Here is a 25,488-nt window from a genome sequence, read left to right as displayed (position 1 = left end):
GAAACGCGTCCGGAACGCGCGCTATAATTATAACTTACCGGGATATATTCCTTACGGCGGTAGGTATAGAGGCCGTACTTCGAAGAAGCGGCGTTAAGGAATACGTATAAGAAGCGGAACGATATCTCGAAGTACTTCAAGCGATACCGGAAATAAATCATATACGGTAGGTCGGTATTTTCTACCGGCGTAACGTACTCGGTAGGCGGATTATAGGCTATATTAGCGACGATATTTCGATTATGTTACGCTAAGCTTAGCTTAAGAGGAAAAAGGGAGATTAAGGAACGGCGTATCGTAAGCGTATTAATAATAAAATAAAGAAACGGAGATAATAATATAAGGATACGTCGACGACTCTTATTTAGTTATTTAATTAAAAGAGGATAAGATAAGTAAACGTAGCGAGAAGGAGGAAAGCCGACGGGTAAAAGAAAGGGAAAAAGTTAAGAGAAGCGAGCGTAACGGTAGAAAAATTTTATATACGCTTAGGAAATAACGGTTAACGGTATTAATCGGTAGAATTAACCGGCTATATTAACAAAGCCCGATTTAATATTTAATACCTTAAGGTAATTAATAGAATTAATAATATAACGCAGGCGATATTATATCGATTCGTAATCGGAACGATTACTTAACTTAAGAAGGGAATAATTATAAGGAAGCGATAAGAAGATACGCGATAGGTATAAGGATATAAGGTACTATAATACCTATACCGGTACGAAGGTACCTCTTAGGCGGTAACCGTTTTAGCTTACCCCGTTTCTCGCTATATAGGCGACCGCCTATCGCTAGGTATTCGCCTTCTTATCCTTTCAGAAGGCAAGTGCTTATTTACGTTACTACGGGAAAATACTTATTACCTGGCTTAAGGATTCCATTATACTTTTCTCCTTTTCTCTTTTCGTTTAGCTTTAAATTATTAATATATAGCTTTTATCTAGTAAATAACTCTTAAAACCATAACATCTATATAATAATACTATTTTGTAAACTATTATATCAAAATTTAGAAATATACTTTTTAATATATTAATCATTTTTAAAAACTTATCAAGTTAATTAATTTTAATATTTAATAATTATATTCATTTTTAATTTATTTTTATCTCTTTATTAATTATATAATGATATTAAAATATTTATAAATCTATATAAGTTATAAATTTTAATTAACTTTGGTAATATGAATGTTCCTAGTGATTAACGTAACGGTTAAAAAGTTATGCTTAACTTAAGTAGTTTATGGAAAGGTGGTTTGTGGAAGGGTGGCCTAGTTTAACTTACTATCTACCTAGATAGATTATCGTCTATCTACACCCCCGCGGCCCACCGGAGGGATCTCTACTATCGGACTAATTACTGGCGGGTAGCTTGGGGCTGTTCTGATAGCTACGACTCTCGCTGCTGCCCGTACTCCTAGTAACATTGCGGGTATCGGTACGGTCAATGGTTATACAACCGTTAAGCAGGCTATTGATAAAACTGAGAAGACAACAGAGTGGTATGTGTATGGAAGAACGGCTAGACAAAAAGACGAATGCAGGAAGATGATAATGAAAGTACGCCCTCATAATGAGCCTTAGGCTCAATATCGAATCCGATTCTCAACGGAGCAAGAATACATATCCTCGTCAGTTACGATAGGTGCAAACACGGATCCATTGGAATAGCTTTGGGAAACAGGCGCACCATGGCCGGTAGCACCGCTTCTGGTATCCGTAAATTGGGTAGAGTTCATCACGACTCGAGAGTCGGTAGTACATCGTTTCTCAACCAACTTTGGCTCGAAGTTCATCATCACAATATCAACAGATCAGGAACCTGGTCGCTCGGCGCGCTCGAAGGCTCCGGGGACGGCTCCGCCTTAATAAGAGGTGGTAAGCTGTTGAGGAAGCGCCGGTTCTCATCCTCGCGCTTGGACGCTATATCGGTTAGAGGACCCAGCAACAGTTGGGCAATCTTCTCTTTTGTCGCTTTTTTTCCGAACACATTTTTCACGCGGCCGATGTCCCGAGGGAGCGACTTGGCCAGGACGCCTAAATCTGGATAGCCGTCGAAGAAATCCTTTCCTTCCGTGCTCTTTGTGATTATGTATCGGGGCTCGGGAAAGTTGTAGAGCTCGCAAAGTCGGGCGACCTTTTGTATATCCGATACCTCATCGTTGTCGAAGGCGGAGGCCATCCGTTTCAATTCCGAACGGGGTGACTTCCTCTGCCCCGGCGGCGAGGCCGGCGGTGTGGCCTGGGCCGGTGGCCGGGCCTGCACCTGCGGTTGAGGCGAAACGGACTGCACGCCGTTGGCGTTCGTCTGAGGTATATATCCCTTCTCCTTGAGCCATTCGACGGCACATTTCGCGGCGTATTGCTTGGCGTCTTTCTTGCGTGAGAAAGATGGCAGCGTGCCGTCCGGGAACAAGCCGCCGGAAGGGCCAGGAAAGGGCATGGCATGCTCCTCAAGCTTGACGTGACAATGCCACCTCAGCATCCCGCGCACGGCGGGAGCTTGGGACTCTACGAACTCGACGCCAGACGTGCTGTTGGGTATTCGCAGGCGGGGGACTCGGCTCTCTCGACGGGACATTAGCATGGGCTCCAAGCATGCTGCGTGGATTTTAAGTAAGTACCTAGAAGAACGCCGATCCAATTCGTATCGCCCACAACTGGGTCGGGTTGGGGAGCCATAGTGGGTGGCAGGGTGAGCTCTAGTTTCTCTAGCAGCTTCCGCTGCGCTTCTGTCAAAGGGGCGTTGTCTATGTGAGTGGCCTCGTAGGCCAGTTGCTGGTGGATCCAGCTTTGGATAGCCTCGTAGGTCTGTAATGTCACCATGATGGTGTCAACGCCCCTGGCTGTTGCGGTTTCTGCTGTTGGCGTTGCCGTGCTTCTCTCCTTTCATCTGGTTGCAAATAGGTATATGTGTCTGCCTATCCAGCTTTCAAATAGGCAAATGTGTAAGTCGGAGAGAAGGGAGAGAGGAGGGGAGGGGGGAATAAAGTAGGTATAGTCTAGAGGGGAGGAGTCATTAGGAGGGGTCAATACCACTGCACGCGCTCTGTCTCCGGTCCAGGGCTGTGTAGGAGCGAAGGTATTATCTTGTAGGCACGTATATATAGGTATACTTGCGTGTGTGGTATGTGCAGTGTGCGTGCGTTGCGTGGGTGCGGATTCGTGTGTAGGCGAGAGGGGAATGTGGGTGAGAGACCTGCCATTGGCGAGGGCCGTCAAGACAGGTCAGCAGTGCAGCAGGTGTACGTAGGTACCTACCGGACCTTGCTTAGTGCGAGGTGGGTTACGCTGGGCCCAACCTACCTCCTACCTAGACCTTGGGTACCTGTACTTCCTGCAAGACCCGTCTGCTCGTAGGTAATTCTTTCTTTTTCCTTGGCTTACGTGTATGTACTACTACTGCTACGTGTACAGCCAACACGCGAGGCTGAGTCTTCCCTCTCCCTTGAGTGTCTGCGTCCTCTCCTGTGGTCATTGATTTACTCGAGCATAGGTAGGTAAAGAGTTAATTGGAATAGCCACCAGGGGGCGAACTACTGTCTGGTCACTTCTTTAGGAACGGGCACGCCTTAGAGCTGCCAAACTTACAGACCCCTTTTCCACCGTCTACCGACCTCGGCAGAAGACTCTCATGCCCGGGGTCTAATTACCAGTGATATCGTGGCTTTCTATACTCTGGTTTCGTAACTGGGTATCGTATCGTGCAACTCTGCCTCTCGTAAAGCATCTCCTCACCCCTCGGCGAAGAATCCACCCTCGCTATCGCTGTCGTTGCTCAGATTCGAGGCTTCGTCACGCTTGGGCTTGCTTTTGCCCTCGCCCTTCCCTTGCTGGCTGCTTGCGACGTTGCCGTTTGCAGGTATATCACGCTTCGGGGCACCACCCTTGTTACGCTTGCTTATCGAGCCCCGATCCGACTTCCGATCCCGGATCCGAAGCAATGCAGGCGTGCCACTTTCTGACGCCTTTTCTATATCCCGCCACAATGGTGGTCTCTCCGTGTGCAGGGCCTGCGCCGCCGAACTTGCGTCTTCTGACTTCTCACCACCACGCGCTACGAGATCTGGCGACGCCACCGGGTATAGACTGATGTATCGCTCCATGTAAGGGAAGAACCTGGCATAGAGACTGTCTATTTTCGCCCGATGTAGATCCACCCCCAACTTTTCGCGTGTTCCCTCGTCCTCGGCAGCCTCAAGCTGGGACTGGATCTGTTTCGCGAGTCTATCCGCCTTCTTTCGTTCTGTTGCACGCCATCAGATTCGACCTACAAATTTGCATGGGACCGTATAGACGTACCAAAGAAGCGGACCATATGATACTTCTTGATCATATGCTTTTTCTTCTTTTCCATGGCGATCTCAGAGAGCTTCTGCTGGTGGTGGGCCAGCTCCCTCTCTAGGTCGTTCTGGATATTTGCAGGTAGAGTCTGGCCGGCCTTGAAGCGTCTCTCAATTGTGCGCGCCCTCTTCTTGATCCAGTTTACGCTTCCCGGTTTCGCTTTGCTTTTCTTCCCATTCCTTTGGGGGGTTTCGGGCGGAGAGTATTCTGGGATGGACCCGCGACTCTTTGGCTGCTCTTTCCTGGCGCCGTCGCCTTCGAATTCGGAGAATTTCCGTTTCGAACTCATTTTGGTGTGAGCGTGTCTATGTTTCGGCAAGAGGTAGGATCTAAGCCAGGGGCAAGTTCGTGTGTTGATGCGAAAGATGAAGGAAAATGATGGCTTTTTTCCTTCCCTAGATCTTTAGAGTTAGGTAGGTAGGTAGGTAATATTTCCTAGGATTAGCTATGTCGTGCCGCGTGGCCACAGCTGGCAGAAATTCGTCAAGGCACTGGGAGCGTTGCCGACCCCACGTTCTAAGGACAGGCATTAGTGCCTGGAAGCCCTGTCTTTCCTTTCTTGTCAGGTACCCCCGGGACCCGCTAATTACCTAGGCGCTATACATGGAGAATAGGATGGAGAGGCACATCTAGACACTTCTCGGAATTTGAAGCCATACATATTGAGCCTCTCGACGCTTCTGGTATTTATATCCTTCATTTTTATCAATGAGCGTAGCGGGCTGGGATTAAAGAAGGACCAGATATAGTACAGGTTCGCGTTATAGTTGCTACCCGTTAGTGGCGTCCTATAAATTACCTACCGAGGGTAGTATGAAATTACTAAAGGTCAATAAGGTACCTACAGATACTTAGAAATACCTAATCTCTAAGCTTCACTGTAGGCTTTAGTACGCCCTGCCAAAAGAAAGACCTTACCCCGAAGTGCTTCAGGTGATCTGAAGTTCCGTCAATGCAACTAGGCACAGGCGGATACAGGTGGGTACTTCTCAATGCAACATGTACTTATTGAATATTGCGGCTCTCACTTCTACTTTCACCTTCTCTACTGTCGGACCAGAGCTTCTTCCTTTGCGCCTACACAACCTCGTCTGCCCGTCTGCCCGTATCTACGGCGTAGAGCACTTGGAACTCGGCCCATCATTCGTCGTTCCTCTCTCTTCGCAATCAAATCAATAAGCCCAGCTCCATATGCTGCCAGTATTCTCCCATTTACCCGTCTACCACGCTTAACCGAGTTTGGGATATGCAGTATCAATTATAGGACGGTAACTTGATTTATGTCTGCCTTACTCACGCCTCGTAACGAAATCCCCGCTTCGGCCCGCCGTGATGAATGACACAATACATATCTTCCAACATGGATAGACCAGAGCCTGGCCTCATCAAATGGTCCTCAAATCCAGCCTACGACACCTTTCTCCATGTCAACTTGCAACACCGAGTAGTTCAACTCTACGAGCCGACCGGTCTTGCCCAGAACGGTAGCTTCGATTTTAAAAAATCATACAAGTACGATGAAATCCCTCCCATAACCACCTACGATTGGTCCCCCGCTCATCCTGGCCTCGTCGCCATCGGGACGGCGAGTGGTACCGTGGACCTCATAAATCTCTATGGCGATTCGACCTCTCATTTGGAACTCCCTATAAGGATAACCCGAACTTGCCAGGCGGCAGCCTTCAACACGGGCACGCTGCTGGCTGTCGGATTGGAGCGCGTGCGCAATGACCAGTGTCTCAAGATATTCGATGTGAGCCGCCTCGCCGCGCTCGAGCCTGGTGCTTCATGGTCTCCCCTCGAAGGTTCGATGAACCCCGTTATCGGTCTCGAAGCTAGTATTTCTATATCAAGCACCAAATTTTTCGAGGACAGCCCGCAGGTGTTAGTTGCTGGTATCAAGAACCAGGGCATCCGTATCTATGATCTTCGAGGTAGACAATATCCCCGGTAGCCGGCCTGCTTGTTTTAGACATCGCGACATTTGCTGACCGCCTCTAAAGACCCACATGGGGCAGTGGTGAACTACCAGACCAAGTGTAATAATAATCTGGCCATCGATTATGCAGACCAGAACTATTTCGCCTCGTCTTCGCTAGATAAGCCGGGCTTGGTGATTTGGGATCGGCGTGCGACCTCGCGACCATCCTCTTCTCGCTTCTATCTCGATGCCGTAGACACCGATGATTTGCCTTGGGGAGCAGCCCTTAACCTCGAAAGAGCCATCGACGTCAAGGACGCTAATTTCCAGGATAGAGGTTCCTTGGTCCGATCGCTACGGTTTTGTCGAGATCGTAGCGGCTTGCTAGCCGTACTCTCTAGAACTGGCCAGCTGAAAGTGCTGGATACGAGAAGAGAGTTCACACCCCCTGAGGTGCACCCCAAGGACAGTCCTGAGATCCTAGAGGTTAGGAAGTCGTACGAGCTAGACATAGCCTATACGAAAGATCGAAAGGATGATAGGATCGTCTCATTTGACTGGGTGAACCTCGACTCTCCTGCCTTGACACCACGGGTGGTAGTTCTCCGTGCTAATGGAACCTTCGACATACTTGAGAAGCCATCCTACACGTCAGAGCACCTTTTCAAGATGATACCTTGGCAGGCCCCCCATCGTGGTCTAGAAGGTAGGCCTAGTAATCCCGTGCGATAGATTGCTAATGCTAATCAATCCTAAGGGAGAGGCAAATACCATACTATTATGCAGTTTGAGGCGGGCCAATACTCGGAGATGATGGGGCCACTAAACATCGACATGGCGCTCAGGGGCGTACGCCTGTTTGGGGCCTGTAAGGAGTCAGTTAATGCCACGATCCAAGAAGCGTTAAGGTCGCCTCCGCCTGTGGTTGATCCGGTTTATGACTTTGAGGCAAGTAGCGAACAGGTGTCAGAGCTGTCAACCGACACTCCAAAAATAGCGGACAGGTTGAGAAGACTGAGGGAATACTCCCAGAAGATCATCAAAGCTTCGAAAAATATCGAGGACACGGGTCGGCAAAATTCCGCAGGGGAAGAATTGAGTCGACCATTCGCTGACCTGTCCACCAAAGGCAGTGGCCTACCATCGAATCGTGAGCTACACGAGAGGCTTCTCGCGTTAGCGCCAGGCACAAAGGGGTTTCCTAAAACGGCCCAGGTCATCGTAGACCATACAATGCTCCTTCGCTCGAAGGAAAAATACTTATTTAACTACCTCGCAAATAGGGATATAATAGCCGACGACCCTTGGTTGAGGGAAATGTGGGAGTGGATTGCCGGTACGTGCCATGATTACACTACTAATTTATTTGATCCGGTGACTAACGGTGTAATAGAAGCTGAAGTGGCTACCTCTGATGCCGGGATGATTGCTCATGGTATAGACCTGAGTTATGTTGGCGTTCGTAACATATGGACAGGCGATCTAGGTCTGTATACCGATGAACTCTCCGTGGGGATAGCGGCTGAGATATTCTATAGGGTATAGCAAGACAGCAAGGTTGGCAGATGGTGCGAAGCCTCCGGATGCTGCCACGTGGGAGCGCTGTCTTCAAGAGATAAACAAGAGATCTAGACAGCCGGCGTACGGCGGATTTGAGACACGAAAACAAACACACAGGCAAGCTGCCTTACGGGTTTGCGGTTGGGGCAGATCAGCCCAAGAGTACCCGAGCAACGATTCCAACGTACAACCTGCTCAGCGGAGCTCATCCTGGTATACTATGGTAACCGCGCGCGCTCTCTTCGGAGGTGACTTCGATAGGGCTGTACAGACCCTTAAAGATGCCAGTACTGAATATCCAGAACTTCTGTTCGTTTCGTTGGCATTGCAATTGAAGAGTTCTGGAAGTAAGAGCAGAGGACACGAACAGCTAGATTTTGACGATGCGATGGCTTCTAGGACAGATCCGTATCTCCGGGCTATATCGTCCCTCATTGCAACTAATAACTGGGAGAACATCGCGAACCAAGAGTCGCTGCCACTCCGCGAGCGCACCTTCGTAGCGCTCCAATACTTCGACGACGCTAAGCTGACTCGGTGGCTCGACAAAGAACAAGAGAAGGCTATCGAGACGGGCGATATCGAGGGCATAGTACTAACAGGAATCACGGACAATCTTGTCGACATATTCGCCAAGTACATTGAGAAGTTCAACGACGTCCAGACCGCCACCCTCGTGCTATCTATTTGCTCTCCACGGTTTATTAACGACTACCGCTGCAGCGCCTGGCGTAACGCGTATCGGGCCTACCTTCAGCGTCACCGGGCTTTCCTACAGCGCACCAAATTCGAAGTCGAGAGCACCAAAAAGAGTAAGCGTGCCGGTATCCCCACCATCACTCCACCATCGCGCCAGATCGCCCTCCGCTGCGTATACTGCGACGCCGAGTACGAACTCTCCAAGACGGGCACCAGAGCAGGTGGTCCCTCATCCTCGCTAGCGGGAGCGGTAGGTGTAGGTGGCCAAGGAGGTCAAGGGCCAACGGCGACGGCCTCGAATCCGCTCACGGCGACTAACATCAGCGCGGGCATCAGCTGCCCAAACTGCGGGAGGCACCTACCGCGCTGCGTTGTGTGCCTCGAGGTGGTGGGGGTGCCGCGTTCGGACCGGCCCGAGGCGTCACCCGATCTACAAGTCCGACTCGCCGCGCGGTTCCCGACCTTCTGCCTCCGCTGCGAGCACGTTCTGCACCTCGACCACGCACGCCAGTGGTTCAGCCGCCACGTCGAGTGCCCCGTCCCTGAGTGCCGTTGCCGCTGCAACTTTAAGGCGAACCCCGAGCTCAGCTATCATTGATATTGATTTGTTACGGAGTGTGGAGGCAGGCATGTGTGTTGGTTGGGTGGGTAGATGTTCGTTGGCGATGATTATTGGCGATAGCGGCGGATGTTGCATGATTAGGTCTGCATAACGTCTACTGAATGGCACGAGAGATGGGGGGGGGGGTTCCGTACTTCGGGGTTTTCGGTGCTAAAATCGACCATGGACTTGGTTGGTTATCGGTAAAGTAGCATCATGGAGGTGTAGGTCGATGATCTCTGACGAATAAGCTCAAAGCCTGTCTCCCTAGGTAGCTAGCTAAATAGGTGTACTCATTTCCGTAGCTTGCCGTGAAGCGCGGGATCATCTATCCGTCCACCCATACGCACGCTGACGTGTATCCGTCCTGGCAAGCACTACAGAATACGGATCGTGGCGGGATCCACTGTCTGAATCCAGCCCAGAGTCTCCTTGGGGTCTTCTCACACCCGAGTCACAACTCCCGCGCCGTGGCATCGTAAGTATATTCCTCCACAAGCAACCTCCCCGGTAATAGTTGAGCGGTACATTATACCGCCAGCTTCCACAGCGGCACGTACGTCGACTCCGCCGCGGCCCCAGCGGCGCCGTCGCCGTAGTCCTCGGCCGCGATCGCCCGGTCCATGCTCTCGATCCAAGCGTCCTCGGCCCGCGCCGCCTCGCGCTGGATCTCCTCCATGACGGCGAGCTCGGCGAGCATGTCGCCCACGAGGGCGGTCGCGCCGCGCAGCGCGCGCGCGAGGCCCGTGTCTGCGCCGTCGCTCTCCGGCGTTTTGTCTCCTGCTCCTCCCGCTCCCCCCTTCCCTACTTCTCTTTTCGCCGTTTTGCGTTTACCGGGTACCACCACCACTCCGTCGTTACCGTCATCGACAGTAGAGAGATCGGCGGGCGGCCCCAGCTCGCGCAGCGACGCGCGCCAGCCATCGAGCCGGCGGACGAGCCCGGCGCGATCCTGCTTCCACGCGGCGTCGAGCCCGCCGAGGAACCGTACCTCGTCGCCGTCGTCGACGAGGGCCGCGATGTCGCCGGCGCGCCGCGCCGCGGCGATGTCTGCCGCGCGGTCGGCCCAGGCCTCGAACCGGCGCGCCACGCGCTGGTACCTGCTGCCGGGCTCGCCGAGCTGCCACACGCCGTCGAGAACCTCGTCGAGGATCTGCAGCTTGGCCTCGAGCCCGAGCCCGAGCCCGAGCCCCCCGCTGGCGGCGGCGTCGGGGGTGGTAGCGTTCCCCCAGCGCGCAAGCGCGGCCGCGTTACTCGTCTCGACGCCGTCCCGCTCTCGGCGCACCAGGGCGTCGTGGTCGGCGGCGAGGCGGGCGAAGCGGGCGCCGAGGGTGGCGCGGGCGCTCGCGTGCCACTCGGCATCGACCGCGGGGGCATCGCGCCGTAAGAGCGAGAGCTGCAAGAGCTCCGTCTGCAACCGGCTCGTCTCGGCAGAGAGGGCGACATTGGCAGGTAACTTCGAGGGCGAGGGCGGCGCGAGGAAGGTCGAGGTTAGCGGCTTCGGCCGGAGCGATTTGGCAGGGCTGTAGTGCTGCTGATGGGTGTTGAAGGCGGGCCGGTTAGCGAGGGCGGCGGTCGCCACCGCTGCTGCCGGGGGGTGGTACAGTGGGCGTTGGGGTTGGTGTTGGGTGGTGGCCTGTGTGGTGACGGATTGAGATCTCGCGCGCGCGTGGGTCTGAGAGCGCGTTCGCGGGCCCGAGCTCGTAGTGGCAGCAGCGGTAGCGGCACCGGAGCTCGAGGGGTCCGATGAGGCAGCGGAGGGGGGCGGTTGCTGCGGCGCCGGGTGGAGGGTCGTGGCGGCGGTTAGGCTCGTTATGGTAGATTTAGAACGTGAGTGAACGGTCTGGCGATCTCGATTAGCCGCCGTCGGAGGCGGGCCGCCGGACGACCTCGGCCGACCCGTGCTGCTATTCGAGGCCGTGCTAGACGTGGAGCGGCTCGCCGCGGCGAACGAGGCGGCTGGCGGCGGCGCGGCTGCAGAGGACGAGACCTGCCGTGCGGAGGGCGCCCGGCCCAGAGGTTTCGCGGGCGCAGTCCCGGCGTGGTCTTGACGTGCCGACGGAGGCTTGCTGAGAATGCCCGAGGGCGGCCGACCCGTGACGGAGCTGGTCGTTCTCGTGCGTGACGGGGCGGCTGAAGAGGAAGAGATGGTGGTGGTGCCTGCTGCGGTCGACCGCGTTGTCATGGCGGGTTTCGTGGGGAGTCGGCTCGGCGAGACGTTCCTAGCCTCGCCACGCGTCGTCGCGGGCCCGTCTCTCTGGCCAGATGCGTTGCTCCCGGCAGCGGGCTTTCGCATGGAGCGCGTCCGGCCGAGGCCGCTTGATGATGACATGATGTCGGGTGCCGATGTATCGGGTGGCCAATCTCGGACGGTGCCTAGGTTAATGTCTATCGGTTCCGTTTCTCCTTTTTATCCTCCTTCCCTCCTTGCTCCCTGCTAGAAAGGGGGATAAGGAACCTCGCGCGGGCGGATTTGTGAATTCGGGTATGTATGAGGTGTGTAGGCATAACCTTGGGAAGATGGCACATCGATTACAGTATCTTCAATTTGCCTTACCTAGGCAGGTACCTATTGCCCGCAGTAGGGCTAGTGCAGTGGGGTAACAATCGGGAGAAACTGGCAGGCAGGCCTAATCAGCTCTTGCCAGCCGGCAGTGCTATCCCGGCTCCGGGCCTATGCAGAGGTACGTACATAGCTACCTACAGGTACGTGCCTAACGTAACCTCAGGGTACCTCAGGTACGATCGAAGACGAACAAGGTACCTACCGAACGAGATGAACTACGAGTAGACGAGAAGGCGCGGCGCGGGTCATGCAAAAACACTTCTCGCGACTAATGAAGTAGGCACATCTCGCGTCCTCTAGACAAGCCATCGCCGATACTGTAGAGATAGAAGGTACGTGCCGCAGTAGATTGGTTTTGTGTCAAGCTCGGGCATCGTCTATGCAATGGAAGGAATTGCCTGGGTATGACTTCCCGTTCCCTTTCCCTTCCCTGGGCCGCGTCCATGCTCGTGTCCCATTCATTTCCCTTAACCTTCCAACCTCCCCTTTTCTGTCTCTTCCTCTCTGGCTAGATATATGTACATCACACACGTTCAAGTTCGCCGCGACATCAAATGGCATCAATGATAACGCCTCCCTCCCTACGTTGCAAGTCCCAGTTCTCCGCCTATTTGGGGAATTGGGATGTGAATGAATAATCCGGCTGCTAGCCGTCGGTCGAGGACCCTTTCATTCAAGGGTTTCCTCTGTCAAAATAACTCGGGTAATAATCACACGGGAATCAATAAAGGGGAAAAAAAAAAGGCCAGGGTTCTCGCCTCCTGGGAGAAGCTAACCAGAAGTACAACACATAGGGACTCCCTGGGCGTACGATGGGGGGAAGAATGGATCGCTTATTCGGCTTTCTTCTCCTGCCAACGGCGCTCGTTCTCGCGTAGATCGGTCTGCATGTTGCCCATTAACGCCTTGAGATCGGAGTTGTGGGTTAACATCAGCTGCTCGTGGCACTTGATGCAGATGCGTAGACTGCAAAACGCGCACGTCCGACGCCAACTTTTATCCTCCGCACCGCACGTCTGGCACGACAGTGTATAGTTGGTGTTCTTCACGGGGAGCCAGGTGGTATGACGTGCAAAGCATTCGTAATGTTGAATGGTCAGAGGTTTGGCCTGCCAGACGACGTCGGTTACTGGCGCAGTCCGGTTAATATTTCGGTGGAAACGGGCCACGGCCTCATTGAGTTTCTCCGTCTGCTCGTCGATTACCATTTCGGTGAATTCGTTAATATCGCTGAGTGGTTCGGTCAACCTCGAGACCATCCTGTACAGCTCGGGCATCTGAGGCGGCTCATTCGAACCTGGTGGTGATGAAACCGACATCACGGGGGGTGGGTTCACTTGTGGTATCGTCTTGGTTCTCGCGGACTCTTGTGCTTGCGAGGGGGTCATGACAGAGCGCAATGAAGAACTGCTGCGCGATGGTCGTGGGTGACTCGGGATTCCGCGGCCGTGCATTCTTAGATCGGGCGAGCTTCCCTTCCTACCCAAATCGACTTGGCTGCGTAGGGGGCCTCCAATGGCCCGGAGCACGACCGGGTTCCCTTCGGACGACGACGACGATACAACCGAGCTAGGCGACAATACCGTATCGAGGGCATTCTTCGGTGCTTCCCTAGAATTTCTCCCCGAAACAGGTTGACCGTTCGCGGGTGACGTAACGTTCATCTTGGCGTCGGTTTGCAGGCTTGATTCCGAGTACTCATCCATCACTGCTGGGATTTCGCCGGGAATCCCGGCTCCCTTGCGTGTCTCGCCTGGCTGGGTGAGCTCTTCAGGGACGGGATTGAATTTGCGCGTCTCATGTTGGCCTTGCGATTCCGCTTGCCGGGTTGGTCGGATATTTCTTCCCGGAAGCGAACCGCTTCTTGGAAGTAAAATTGCCGGACTGTCGTTGCTTCGCTTCGGTGCTGGAGGGGGGATGAGGTCCGTGTTGACGGATTGTGAAGGGGTCGGGTCTTTGTTGATGGGCTGTGAAGGAGTTGAGGTCAGGTTAGAGGTGTGGGGAGTCTCTAGAACGAGTCCTGGGATGAGGATGCTGCCGTCTGTTTTGGATGACGCACGTCGACGCCAGATTTCCTGTCGCTGAGGTGTATCGTCTAAGGTTGTTGGGGTAGGTGCCGGAGGATCTCTGTTGAGAGCGAGAGCGCCATCCCCCTGTCCCGAGGACGCACCTTGTTGTCGGTCACCCGACGATGTGCTCGAGCGAGTCACATCCTTGATCGAAATCGGTGGCTGAAGGTCGATCGCCCCTACCTCAAATGAGATTTCAAGTTTCTCATATCCGCCAGGGTTATTCGGAAGCGATGGAGCAGACTTGGATATGGACTGTTGGACGTCGTCGACTCCCGGCCGATCAGGTGAATTTGCGGGTTCACTGTCCTTCGTGAAGATACTGTCTTGTGACGACCTTTGAACGGAGCCCGACGAGGTGTGGGAATATGCTGACAATATGCTAGATATCGAAGACACCCGCTTTAGGTGCTTGGGCTTAGGCGCGGTCGTGGGGGTAGGTGTTGTTGGAAGCCCTACCGGCTTCCTCGGGATCAACTTCGGTTGCATTTGTGGGCGAGGGGTCTCCACGATACTTTTTGGAGGCGGCGCCGGTAGAGTTGATTCGGTCAAATTTGGCTTGACACTCGCGCTTATACTATTGTTGCTAGTCCTAACAGTGACGCTATCCTTCCTAGGCGGGAAGGGAGAGCGAGGTAGAGATGAGAGATCTCGAGACGCTGGCGGTGGTCTATCATCTTCCAACCCGGGTGGAGGGGCAGGTAGCGCTTTCGAGAAGCGCGAGCGACCCGGCTTAGGGGCCTGAAGCGTGGAGCGGTCCATCACAATACCACGTTATCGGACGCGTTTGGAGAGGTGTGGTTTCACGAGAGGAAGAGGGCGAGGAAGACGAAACGACAAATGCTGTCATACCAGAAGGGCGAGGGTGAGGTTGTTCATGGTGTCTGTTAGATTTCGTCCGATGAGATCGAAGAAGAAGAGACTGGGGAAGGCAACCCAGGGTGCAGATGTAATAAGTGATATCCCGTCGCATGGGGGTGGGTTCACCAAGCTTTGCTTCCTATATAAGCGCAGTATCCTTGCCCTGATCCTACGCGACAGTTTCGCCTAACCTAGGAATGACAACATGCCTGATGCAGGTACCATATGCGAAGGATCCATACGAGATTTTCGTCGGCGAGTAAGAAGGGAACGGCTCGATGGCATGCATGGGGGTTCCTCTCTCTCTCTCTCTCTCTTTTTCCAGGTCTTCTCGGCAAAACAAGAAGCACTGTCGAGGAAGGGGACTTGGGTCGGGAACAGCCAGCTTAGGGATCTGGGGACTTGTTCCTGGTGGGAGGCCTGGCGAGGGCCGGGTACGTATTTCTGGCCATGGAACGCGGCGATCCCTCTCGCATCTCTATAGGAACAAGGGTGGAACCAGCAAGCCTCCAGGTCTCTCTGCCGCTCCTCGTGGAAATTGAACCCCTGGACGGGTGTTTCAGCCACGGAATCTTCCCCAAAGAGGAGAAGTGGTTGGCTCTAAAATTGATAGGGCCAGATGGATGTATCCACCTGCCAATCGCCCGTCTTTTTCTCTCTCGCCTGCTCTCTCGCCTTCGCCTTCCCGCCTGGGGATGTATAGGTACCCAGGTATATATAGATAGGACGAATACGACAGGTCCCGACATCGAGTCACGATCACACCCCACAAAAAGGAGGTCGATAGGTATGGTATTATGAGTTTGCGCAAGGTACGACGGCGATTCGAACAAGCATACCGACGAGCATGCATGCTTGCTTGTTTTGTTTGTATAAGGATGTACGCACAGTATCTATATGCCTACCTATGAGAGAATAATGATATGATTGCAACAGAGAGAGAAGAGAGAGAAGAGAGAGAAGAAACGGGACCGGTAGGTTAGGCGGAGTTGCGCACACGGGTGCTTGCATCTATATGCCGAGACCTCGAGACTAAGGCGCGACGTTGTTCTTGCGGTTTCGCCCTTGGTTCCTCTGGTATGTTGGGACGACACGAACGACGCCCTGCATACATGCGCTCGGAGGGTTTTTAAGCGCGGTGGTCACTAGCACGACGGGCACCATCGATGCATGGGGAGGTAGCCAGAAGAAGAAGAAGGAAAAACAAGAAAAATGCGAAAGGGAAATACCGAAGGCGAGGACTCGATTGGGGCGGTGCTGGGTACATTAAAAGGGACGGCCGGGAGGAAAATTACCAACTAGTATATGAGTAACGATAATGCGACATGTCGGCCAAGCTACAAATTCCCGCCAACGGCTAGGAAAGATGCTAAGGGAGAGGGCTGTGGGCGAGGAGCAACCTAACGTAGTGCGGACGCAGATCATCTAGCCCCGAAAGAGAGCCAGGCTCGTAAGATGGCGGGACTAGATTCACAGCGCGTCGAAGCTGAGAGCCAGGGTTGTCGAGTGTCAGGGAGACGGAGGAGGGGGATAGAGGGTATGCAGAGGCGATCGTAGGTAAGGCAGGTCGGCAGGCAGGCAGATAGTGAGATCACCTGGAGGTACCTCTTGACCTACCTACATACAGACGGACCTACCCTCCTGCCCCCTCAGGTGTTGAGGGTTGCTGGTTAATAAATGCAGGGTTACGGGGTTCAATTCCCCGACTTACATTTGGACAGGTGGCGACCTATAAGGTACCTGCGCAAAGCAGGCGTGTCTGTAGATATATATCATCAAACCCTCTCGCAATGGGTAACGAATGCCTATGCGGGGGTACATGATGCCAAGAGAACAAATATCGGAAGAACCGGATCGCGCAACGCGCGATCAGTCGTAGTTTAAGCAAGCGTATTATGCATCCATTTCCTTTTTCTTCTTCTTTTTTTGTAGGTAGGTTTTTTATTTTTTTTTTATTTCTTTTCCCCTCACTTCCTTTTCACGCGGCAGAGCTGACGACGACGGGCTCTCCTCAACGTCCTTTCCGAGCTGGCCGCCCCCTCGGACCTCAGCCCCCTTCATCATCTACACCATCTACAGAACACGCCTTCGGGATCTCGCACCCTCGCCCTGCCGGACTCACTCTGCTGCGTGCCGAACTCCCGGCGCCGCGAAAGCACGAACTGGGGGGTGATGGTGTTACCCTACCCACATTACGTCGATAGTCGTAGGCCTCTATTATCTTAGGCGGTGCAATTCTTTAAAGCATCGAATTGCCTACCTCAGGTACCTACATGTACACGTACCTGCCTCATTAGAGTACCCACCTAATTCGGGCGGGTTAGCTTGTTCAACGTGTGGCACCAGAACTAGAACCCGAGAATCCGGGGCGGCCACCTTGCCCTCCCTCCTCCTCGACCTCAACGCGCGTTACCTGAGAAAAAGAAAAAGTAAAGTAATGAAAAAACCCCGTGCGACGGCGATGATGATGATGCAGGAGGGGCGAGAGAGTGGGGGAATCACGTCGCCATTGCGTAACGGGCCCGCGACGATGTGACGGTCGATCCGCGCAAATTCAGTCTGCGTGATCCGGGGAGGGGGTTCTCTCTCTTACACGGACATAGTGGTGATGCGCGTGTGACGGAGAGCTGGCACGAAAGACGTGTACGAGAAGGTGTCTCGTAGAGTCGTAGGTATCAGAAGCGTGTGGCTGCATTAGGTACGTGCGCATGTACTGCACGTATTACACATGTACACACATAGGTAGAATATCCAGATACACACGCTCGACGGTGTGCCCACATACGTCGGTAGGTAATATACGTGCACACAGAACAAATGCGCCTGATCAATAACAACCAGTTCCCCGGAAGTTTGAGCTCTGCCACGCATGTGTGCTGCTACCTTGCATAGCAGGTAGATCCGTCGGGAACGAAGCTATGCACGTAGTCGACTGCGACCCTACGGCATGTCCTGTTGCGCGGAGTGGCGAGCCGAGGAAACGATCGGACGGGAGAAGCTATTTTGGGGGGGGGGGGGGGGGGGGAGGGTTGGATCAAGCTTCTATGTCGTTCCAACGCATCCGCTATGTACTATACACACAAGTTGTGTATGTTCGTAGCCAGTTTACCTCGGTAGGTATCTACCTGTTTACCTGTTTGATGTGGGCATGTATAAGAATAGACGCGGGAATAGTTGTGGGATAACTTGGCTACAAACAACGAAGGATCCTAGGGGGAGAGAGGGGAGATCGAGGATGGGGATTGAATCGTACGACTAGGTTCAGGTAGGGATTAGGGTTATTTGATTAATATTGTAATTCACACCACACACACACAGCTGTATAAGGTTTTATCTCTGTGGCGTGTTTTTGGCCTCTCTTCCCACGCACGCGAGGTATGAATACCTACCTGAGTAAGGTGAGAGATCGTGTCATGTATCATGGAAGTACATGATGTAGGCAGGTACCTAATTTACCAACACCTTGAGCACCTATCCTCGGACATGGTAAAATGATGCACAGCATACACCTGTCTACAGGAGATATCTATTCTCTTCCTCTGTATGTCGTTGGTATCGTCGGCGCGTAGAGTGACAAGAAATAAGACCAGAAGGAAACCAGCACGCGTTTCCCCCTCCTCCCCCACCCCAAGCTTCCCGCGTTTCCAACCCCCTCTCTAACAAGAAACAGATCCCTAGGATTCGCTGCCAACAAGACTACTACGTCGCCTAATTATAGGCATACTTTACATGGACATAGCAACACATACAGGCGATGCAACATGAATTCCATCCCCCTGGGTTCGTCCCGCCCCGCGAAGGAACATGCCAAAAAAAAACCCCCCAGACCTCTCTCTTTCTCTCTCTCGACTTACACCTAACCCGACCAACCTGCACGCAACTTTCACCGCTGGCATTCCAACATGCCTGCGCCACGGCTACTACCCACCTCGGAGTGCCGTCGGCCGGGCCGCTTGCGCGCGGCTATTCTATACCCAGGCGTATTTACGCGAATGCAAGATGTGCTAATCTGCGTTATTGTGCCGAATACCAGAAGTGGTTGTCGTTATTATCAAGAATGCCGTCCACGAGACACAAGAGTGTCTATGTACCAGCATCCTCTCTCGGCTTGCCGTGCACACTACCTACCTTAGGTATCTACCTAACATAGTGCCACCGCGCCCCGTACTTAGGAGCAGGAGCAGGAGAGGCACGACGACACCCCTCCAGCCTATCGTTATTCGCAGCTATGTAGCATTGCGCATCTTCGAAATATCAATACCTCTAAGGCACATAGGTATGCTTTATAGGTACCTACAACTGCAACGCTAGCACACATACATACATACATACATACATACATACATACATATGTTTATATATACGTTTATATAGGTATACGCATTCTGGCCTCCTCTTTCTACTGTTTTCCCCTTCGATGATTCACACCCTCGTCGACAGGCATAGAATCTGATGGCTTTCGTCTTGGCTCCATCTATCGATTTACTCTTGTTGGTTTCGTTGCTACCTTGACGTACCTAGCATACGTGTGTTATACATACCTACCTACACACATAGACGTGCGCGCCCTGTCGCAGGACCCCCTCAAGCGGTGCGTAAGCAAGCAGGGCAGGGACCCCATGTATGTAAGGGAGGGGAGAAGTGCGCGATGGAGAAGAAGGGCGCGGACCGCTTCTTCGCTCTCTCACTTATGTATGCTCCACTAGCTTGCTGTCAGTTCGCTCAATCGACGGGGACGATAACCGAATCCGTGGCGCTGATTGTGTGATCATGTAGGTAGGTGGCGGCATGGGGAGGAGGGAGAAGGGGTCTAGAACGAGAGAAGGGACCACTCAGAGCAGATATCGTAGGCTTACCTAGAGGATTAACGACATGGGCGTAGATTACCCACAGAGAGAAATAGGGAGATAAGAAAGGCATGCCACCATATCATATACCAGGAGGCATGTAGGCGTATCATTCCTCTTCCCCAGTCGTTTGCAGCGAATGCAATCAGAGTGTACCGACCGTCTCTCTCACACGCATACATATCCGTTGCAGCGGTGCCTCCTCCTAGCCAACTGCGGAGAAGAGTCGGGTGAATCTGACAGCGTTCAGGGGGAGTGAATATTCACTGGTTTGTCATTGCATCGAATCCGCCCGATTCTCGGGGAGAGTTCCTCTTAAATTTTTTTTTTTTTAGTGTATATATCCTTACGATTCGTACAACTTAGATCGACTCCTGAGCTTGGGGTCCGATTTTTAGCCACAAATCTGTGCTTCCTATCTATTCCTCCTCGTCCGTCCCTTCTCTCCATCGTGACCAGGGGTAGAGACGAGAAGCCCATTTCCTACCCACTAACCTGCTCCTCTTTCGAGTGCGCACGCAGTGCTCTCAGACCCCACACCCCCCTTCTCCTCTCCTGATGCCGGCCTCTTCTCCGCCCTCTTCCTCGGGGAAGATCGACGAGGGGCCACCGCCATCCACGGAGACAACGCCCCTGCTCGGACCGGGGGCGTCTGTAGGCAGTGACTCGCTGGATAAGAGCTTACCGCCATCCAATGGCACGTTTAACGCCCCGGTGAAGGACGGTGCGGGCCGCGGCCGCGGCCTGGCGGTTCCCGACGACGGTGAGGTAGATGTGGAAGCTGGCTCGGTCGACGACATCGATGCTGCGGCTGCTATGGCTGGAGACGGCGACAACGGCAAGCCTCCGCTGCTCAAGGTCAACCTAGCCGCCCTGCTACCTGCCCTGGCCATTGGCGTAAGTCGCGGCGCCGCCACTCTACAACCCCCCCCCCTTCCTCACCTCCCCCACGTTAACCACAGAACCCGGGCGGTAGATCTTTCTCGTGGCCATGGACCAGACGCTCACGATCGCGACGTACGGTAAGATCGGCAGCGACCTCGCGGCGCTCAACAGCACGGGGTGGATCTCAACCTCGTACTTCCTAACGCTAACGGCGCTACAACCGCTGTACGGCCGGCTCAGCGACACCTTTGGCCGGCGCGCCTCCCTGATGTTCGCGTACGCCGTCTTCGGCATCGGATGCCTCGGTTGCGGCCTCGCACGGGACATTGCCCAGTTGTGCACCGCCCGGGCTGTCGCCGGCGCCGGCGGTGGTGGCATGAACGCCGTCGTCTCCATTCTCGTCACCGACCTCGTCCCCCTCCGCGACCGCGCCCTTTGGCAGGGCTACATCAACGTCATCTTCGCCGCCGGCGTCGCCGTTGGTGCTCCGCTTGGCGGGGTCCTCGCTGACGGCCCCGGCTGGCGCTGGGCCTTCCTCGCCCAGTGCCCCTTGGCCGCCGCTGCCTGGGTCGCCGTCTATCTAACACTGAGCCCGCCGGCCCCGTCTTCTACTGATGGTGACGACGGCGACATTGCCTGGTTGACGAAGCTATGCCAAGTCGACTTCCTCGGCGCCGCAATCCTCGTGGCAGCCGTGGCGGCGCTGCTCGTCGGGCTCGACGGCGGGAGCAACTTGGGGTGGTCGCGGTGGGCGACGGTGGGCCCGCTGGCAGCGTCTCCAGCGCTGTTCGCAGCGTTTGCGCTGGTGGAGGCGCGGTGGGCATGGGCGCCCTTCGCACCAGCGCGCATCGTGCTTGACGGCCCGCTATTCGCCGCGTACGCGGCGAACCTGCTAGGTGTTGCCGCGCAGATGGGCGTGCTGTTTTTCATCGCGCTCTACTTCCAGGCTGCTGCCGGCCTTTCCGCCGCCCGTGCTGGCCTCGTGTTCATCCCAAGCACCGCCGCCGGCCTCACCGGCTCCCTCGGCGCCGGCTTCGTCATCCGCCGCACCGGCAAGTACTACGCCCTCACTCTCTTCAGCTACGCCCTCCTCGTCCTCAGCGTCCCGGTGCTCCTCGCCTTCACCGGCGCCGTCGCGGATTCCACCGCCGGAGTCGTCGTTGGGATTTCCATCCTGTCGCTCGGTTCGGGCATATGTACGTTCTCCCCTCCATCATCACCCTCATGAACAAGTACCCAAGGGCAACCTCGCTAACGCGCGCCTTTCCCCCCGACCCCCGCAGTCATAACTAGTACCCTGATCGCCATCATCGCCAACGCGGCCGAAGATGACAAGGCGATCGCGATCGCGTGCTCGTACCTGTTCCGGTCGCTCGGGACGTCGCTAGGCATCAGCACGTCGACAGCGGTGCTGCAGCAGGCGCTGCGCGCGGGGCTGGAGGCGGCTGCGCCGGCGCTCGGCGGCGGCGACCGCGCCCGCGAGATCGAGCGCCGCGTCCGCCGCAGCCTCGATGCGATCCGAGAGCTCGACCCTCCCGTCGCTGCCGTAGTCCGCGCTTGCTACAGCCGCGCCGTGCGCTGCGCGTTCGTCCCCGTCGCAATCCTAGCTGCCGCCGCACTAGTCGCCGCCCTGTTCATCCGCGAGAAGAGGCTCGAAGACGGGCGAAGAGAAGAGGAGGAAGGCTAGTGGGGGGGGGGGGGGGGGGTTGACTCACCGCGCCGGGTCGGATATACCTACCTAAACAGATGCCTGCCTTCGTAAGTAAGGCCGTAAAGGGCAGAAACACCAACGCTACGGCCGACGCGACAACACCCAACTTATTTGCGCGCCTCTCACGCGTACGTGAGATGCGCTCTCCATCAGAGCTACCTCGTACGTGAAGCAACCACGCTACATGTTCTGACAAAGGCGAGCGCAGCTACTGCGGCACCACGAGGGCAAGATAGGAGCGCGTTGGGGAATGACACGACATTTGGTTGATAACTAGGTGCCTACCTACCTACTAATTTTTCGTATACCTACCTATACCTAAATATACCACGCGCGAGATTGCATGCTACATGGTCGAAGAGAGATTGTCAATACGCATAGTCGCTATATACCCAATCCATACTTCTTATACAAGGCAACCCGATAGATTGCGCAATACAATATGCCACTTGTAGAAAGAAAAGGGGAGCTAGAGGCGGATGTTGGCGGCATTAGCCGCCCTGATTCCGTCATATCGGCACCGCTTTTCAGGATGTAGGTACCTACATAGATAGGGGGTGTGTTGGCTCGGAGCAAAATTCCCTTGGGCTAGGCAGGGCATCAATACGTGTCTTCTTGCATATGTGTCTACCCGTAGTCGTCTTAATCTCAAGGACCAAAGGGGCTGGGCACATTTATATCGTGAGAAGACGGGACCCTGTCCGTCTACTAACTACATTGGTCTCAATCGGGGATTGAAATAGGGCCCAAAAGGACCGACATCACACGAGGAAATTTCATAGATACCTAGGTATGGATTTCGAAGCTCGCTTCACAACATCACTCTATGTCTGGTTAGGTTATTATTGCACCTTTTTTTTTATTCTTGCACTTGTAAAATACCGTACCTGAAGCCTGCGTAACTACCTAGATAGCTAGGAAATGCTAGACCTAACAGGATAGAAGCTAGGAGAAAGGCCCGAGAATAGTACCTGTACACGCCAAACTTGGGTCAAGCCCGGTATTGAGGAAGAACTCATATGAATGAAGGTGATTTGGGAAAGAGATATGAGCCTGTCTAAAGCGTGGATTAGTTCCACATTCTTGTTCCAGAAGACCAGCTTTTTGTGAATGGGTCCGGGGAAGGGGGTATGTTAGGTATTTGTCTAAAAAGGAGAATTCGTATCCGATATCCGATTCCTACTTCAGAGGCCACAGCACACCGTATGCACACATATGCGCGCGTGCGCGTGTGTACGGTGATGCATTAGCCACGCGCGCCCTACGCGCATTGATGCGATTTTATCGACCTCCTCTGGGTTGAATGACATGCCATCAGAATTTGTTGTGCGAGATCCACTCAGTAATTAGCTTGTGGATCTTCTCTCGTTTTCTCTATCCTTCTTTCCCCACACCGAAGAGTCTAGCCGCATCACCGGGACGCTGTTCGACCTCTATGCGACCACGACTCGCCCTTACAGGAATCCTCGCCGAGGGAAACTGATGCCTTCGACAGCGGCAGCACTAGTGAACCAACTGCATCTCTCGCCCGTCGCTTCGTTGACGAGCGCGCACGGTAGGCCGTTGCCTCTCTCGAAGATCTCCTTCAAAATCTCCCGCTTTGCGCCGTCCGTGGCGACGAACGCGACCCTGACCGAATGTGTGATGACGGGGAGGGTCAGCGTGATGCGCCGGGACGGCGGCTTGGGCGAGTCCTCGATGGGTGCCACCCAGGCGTCGGTCTCGCGAAGGAGCGGATGGCCGGGGAACAGACTGCAGGTATGACCGTCCGGACCGGTACCGAGGAGAAGTAGGTCGAATATGGGTAGCTTGACGGAGTCGCCCTTGGCAAAGGAGTTGACGAGAGCCTTTTCGTACTGGTCGGCGAGTTCTTGAGTGTCATCCAGGTATTGAGTGTCGATAGGGTGCACAATAGGCTGGCCGAATTCGGGGGGGATGTGATCTAATATCTCCTTCTTGATCTGGCCGTAGTTGCTATCCGGGTCGTCTAAGGGCACAGCTCTCTCATCGGCGAAGAATATCTCCCACTTGCCGAATTGGATCACATCCTCCGGAGATCTTGGATTGGCGAGGAGCGCGTTCGCGAGATTCTTGGGCAGGGAGCCGCCGGAGACGGCAACCTTGAAGACGCCATGGCGGGTGAGGCCGGCATGTTGGCATGTGATTATGTAGGAGCGCAGGGCGGGCGCGAGAGCTTGGACGTCGTTAAAGACGAAAAGATTCGGCTGCTTTCCCGGCATGGCGAGTAGCAGATGTGGTTGTGTTAGAAAGGAGTGACCAGAAACGAACGGACGAAGGAACAAGGAGATCAGGTGGGAGGTATTTGGTTGTTAAGTAAGGGGAGTGCGGCTTGATGAGATGACTGGGCTAATAAGATGATTGTCAGACTGAGGTGGTCGTGGGGTGGTGTGGCAAGTTGTTTACAGAGGACGATAGTGGGGGGGTTAGCTCAAGGAAGATAGGGGAGAGCAGAGTAAGGTAGGGTAGGGTAGAGGGTAGGCAAATATGTAATAATAAGAGATTGTAAGGCAAGACAAATAGATGTAGGGCTGGGATGGGATGGGAAGGGGGGTTAAGGGGGGGGGGGGGGGGGTGAGGCGACAGTTCGAGTGATTTTCCCGACTGGTCTACCACCCTGCCAGCCTTGGCTCTTTTCCACAGATACAGATAGAGCACATGGAAATACCCCGAGGTGCTCAGGGTATGATTGTGTCGTCAAAAGGAGGGATACGGACGAGGGACACAGACGAGGCGTCGTGATGGTTTCTTCTAAGGCGTCTCGGCGACGATACTACTATGTAGCGCACGTAGCGTACGTAGTGGAGGCGGGCCGCTAGTAGTGACGAGATCTTCTCGCACTTGCTAGGGTTTCCCAGGGTCCGGGCGATCGACGGCCTGACAGGAAGGGATCGTGTGGCAGTCCTGGCATACGATGGTCTGTGGCCCCTTGGAAAGAGTGAATAGAGGGCCAAAACTGAGCAGTGAGTAATGGATCAATCTCGATGGGTGATGGATGGATGGATTGGTGGACGAGTTGCGTGGTGGAGGTGAATGTAGGGTGTGGAAGAACGTGGGGGGAGATAGAGCTTTGCTAGGGTACGAAGCGTCGTTTCCTCTCTCGCTCTCGTTCTCTTCATTTCTCTTTGTCTTTTTCCTTTTTCTTCTTTTTCTTCTTTCGGTTTGAAAATATATGGTGAGTAGCTTGAGGGAAGTGTTAGTACACTAATGGAGGGGTAGATAGCTGGCTGGGCGGCTGCGACCAGCTGGTAGAGGGAATTGACGTAGGCACTTACCAATCCGGGTATGGGCCATACAGGCGGGACAAGGAAAGGCCTGTAGGTAAATTACGCGCGCGTCTGCCTAACCATATTAGGTACCTATGTACGTCATGTAGGTACTCGCACTTTAGCGTATAG

At 54.2% G+C, this 25,488-nt stretch overlaps 9 protein-coding genes across 9 annotated transcripts; 3 read left to right on the top strand and 6 right to left on the bottom strand.

Moving 5' to 3' along the window:
• Window positions 1-1,101: 1,101 nt before the first annotated feature.
• On the bottom strand, window positions 1,102-2,960 carry GGS23DRAFT_589487 (uncharacterized protein). The gene is made up of 2 exons (XM_051517626.1): window positions 2,633-2,960; window positions 1,102-2,576 (listed from the first exon to the last, which is right to left on the bottom strand). Exons 1-2 carry the CDS (start codon window positions 2,832-2,834, stop codon window positions 1,807-1,809), a joined length of 972 nt encoding a protein of 323 aa, XP_051367305.1. The 5' UTR covers window positions 2,835-2,960; the 3' UTR covers window positions 1,102-1,806.
• A 424-nt stretch (window positions 2,961-3,384) lies between these two features.
• Window positions 3,385-4,840, bottom strand: GGS23DRAFT_589484 (uncharacterized protein). The gene is made up of 2 exons (XM_051517625.1): window positions 4,311-4,840; window positions 3,385-4,254 (listed from the first exon to the last, which is right to left on the bottom strand). Exons 1-2 carry the CDS (start codon window positions 4,639-4,641, stop codon window positions 3,743-3,745), a joined length of 843 nt encoding a protein of 280 aa, XP_051367304.1. The 5' UTR covers window positions 4,642-4,840; the 3' UTR covers window positions 3,385-3,742.
• Window positions 4,841-5,712: 872 nt separating this feature from the next.
• Window positions 5,713-9,130, top strand: GGS23DRAFT_608123 (uncharacterized protein; the record flags this gene model as incomplete). Its single annotated transcript, XM_051520156.1, has 6 exons — window positions 5,713-6,286; window positions 6,356-6,979; window positions 7,031-7,609; window positions 7,667-7,759; window positions 7,812-8,753; window positions 8,787-9,130. 6 exons carry the CDS (start codon window positions 5,713-5,715, stop codon window positions 9,128-9,130), a joined length of 3,156 nt encoding a protein of 1,051 aa, XP_051367303.1.
• Window positions 9,131-9,370: 240 nt separating this feature from the next.
• On the bottom strand, window positions 9,371-11,940 carry GGS23DRAFT_618897 (uncharacterized protein). The gene has a single exon (XM_051520969.1). The coding sequence runs from the start codon at window positions 11,463-11,465 to the stop codon at window positions 9,663-9,665; it is 1,803 nt and encodes a 600-aa protein (XP_051367302.1). The 5' UTR covers window positions 11,466-11,940; the 3' UTR covers window positions 9,371-9,662.
• Window positions 11,941-11,970: 30 nt separating this feature from the next.
• Window positions 11,971-14,950, bottom strand: GGS23DRAFT_589476 (uncharacterized protein). The gene has a single exon (XM_051517624.1). It carries the CDS (start codon window positions 14,528-14,530, stop codon window positions 12,533-12,535), a length of 1,998 nt encoding a protein of 665 aa, XP_051367301.1. The 5' UTR covers window positions 14,531-14,950; the 3' UTR covers window positions 11,971-12,532.
• A 404-nt stretch (window positions 14,951-15,354) lies between these two features.
• On the bottom strand, window positions 15,355-15,954 carry GGS23DRAFT_589475 (uncharacterized protein). The gene has a single exon (XM_051517623.1). It carries the CDS (start codon window positions 15,638-15,640, stop codon window positions 15,425-15,427), a length of 216 nt encoding a protein of 71 aa, XP_051367300.1. The 5' UTR covers window positions 15,641-15,954; the 3' UTR covers window positions 15,355-15,424.
• A 570-nt stretch (window positions 15,955-16,524) lies between these two features.
• On the top strand, window positions 16,525-17,617 carry GGS23DRAFT_589474 (uncharacterized protein; the record flags this gene model as incomplete). The annotated part of the gene is made up of 2 exons (XM_051517622.1): window positions 16,525-16,894; window positions 16,954-17,617. One exon carries the CDS (start codon window positions 16,525-16,527, stop codon window positions 16,831-16,833), a length of 309 nt encoding a protein of 102 aa, XP_051367299.1. The 3' UTR covers window positions 16,834-16,894; window positions 16,954-17,617.
• A 2,115-nt stretch (window positions 17,618-19,732) lies between these two features.
• GGS23DRAFT_589473 (major facilitator superfamily domain-containing protein) lies at window positions 19,733-22,066 on the top strand. Its single transcript, XM_051517621.1, has 3 exons — window positions 19,733-20,373; window positions 20,453-21,557; window positions 21,645-22,066. Exons 1-3 carry the CDS (start codon window positions 20,035-20,037, stop codon window positions 22,046-22,048), a joined length of 1,848 nt encoding a protein of 615 aa, XP_051367298.1. The 5' UTR covers window positions 19,733-20,034; the 3' UTR covers window positions 22,049-22,066.
• A 771-nt stretch (window positions 22,067-22,837) lies between these two features.
• Window positions 22,838-24,649, bottom strand: GGS23DRAFT_589472 (nagb/rpia/CoA transferase-like protein). Its single transcript, XM_051517620.1, has one exon. The coding sequence runs from the start codon at window positions 24,310-24,312 to the stop codon at window positions 23,527-23,529; it is 786 nt and encodes a 261-aa protein (XP_051367297.1). The 5' UTR covers window positions 24,313-24,649; the 3' UTR covers window positions 22,838-23,526.
• Between the last annotated feature and the right edge of the window lie 839 nt (window positions 24,650-25,488).

Source organism: Durotheca rogersii, assembly GCF_024521655.1.
Source record: "Durotheca rogersii strain YMJ 92031201 chromosome Unknown GGS23scaffold_51, whole genome shotgun sequence".
In the NCBI taxonomy this organism is placed as follows: Eukaryota; Fungi; Ascomycota; class Sordariomycetes; order Xylariales; family Xylariaceae; genus Durotheca; species Durotheca rogersii.
The sequence above is the reverse complement of the archived record's forward strand: the minus strand, read 5'-3'. Positions and strand labels throughout refer to the sequence as shown.

Excerpts from the sequence above, each read along its gene's own strand:
- GGS23DRAFT_589487 (XM_051517626.1), bottom strand. The coding sequence starts at position 2,834 with ATGGTGACATTACAGACCTACGAGGCTATCCAAAGCTGGATCCACCAG. Across the intron at positions 2,577-2,632 it reads TTGGATCGGCGTTCTTCTAG|AGAGCCGAGTCCCCCGCCTG; the intron begins GTACTTACTTAA and ends TGTCCCGTCGAG.
- GGS23DRAFT_589484 (XM_051517625.1), bottom strand. The coding sequence starts at position 4,641 with ATGAGTTCGAAACGGAAATTCTCCGAATTCGAAGGCGACGGCGCCAGG. Across the intron at positions 4,255-4,310 it reads TCATATGGTCCGCTTCTTTG|AACGAAAGAAGGCGGATAGA; the intron begins GTACGTCTATAC and ends GGCGTGCAACAG.
- GGS23DRAFT_618897 (XM_051520969.1), bottom strand. The coding sequence starts at position 11,465 with ATGTCATCATCAAGCGGCCTCGGCCGGACGCGCTCCATGCGAAAGCCC.
- GGS23DRAFT_589476 (XM_051517624.1), bottom strand. The coding sequence starts at position 14,530 with ATGGACCGCTCCACGCTTCAGGCCCCTAAGCCGGGTCGCTCGCGCTTC.
- GGS23DRAFT_589475 (XM_051517623.1), bottom strand. The coding sequence starts at position 15,640 with ATGCAAGCACCCGTGTGCGCAACTCCGCCTAACCTACCGGTCCCGTTT.
- GGS23DRAFT_589473 (XM_051517621.1), top strand. The coding sequence starts at position 20,035 with ATGCCGGCCTCTTCTCCGCCCTCTTCCTCGGGGAAGATCGACGAGGGG. Across the intron at positions 20,374-20,452 it reads TACCTGCCCTGGCCATTGGC|ATCTTTCTCGTGGCCATGGA; the intron begins GTAAGTCGCGGC and ends CCCGGGCGGTAG. Across the intron at positions 21,558-21,644 it reads GTCGCTCGGTTCGGGCATAT|TCATAACTAGTACCCTGATC; the intron begins GTACGTTCTCCC and ends CGACCCCCGCAG.
- GGS23DRAFT_589472 (XM_051517620.1), bottom strand. The coding sequence starts at position 24,312 with ATGCCGGGAAAGCAGCCGAATCTTTTCGTCTTTAACGACGTCCAAGCT.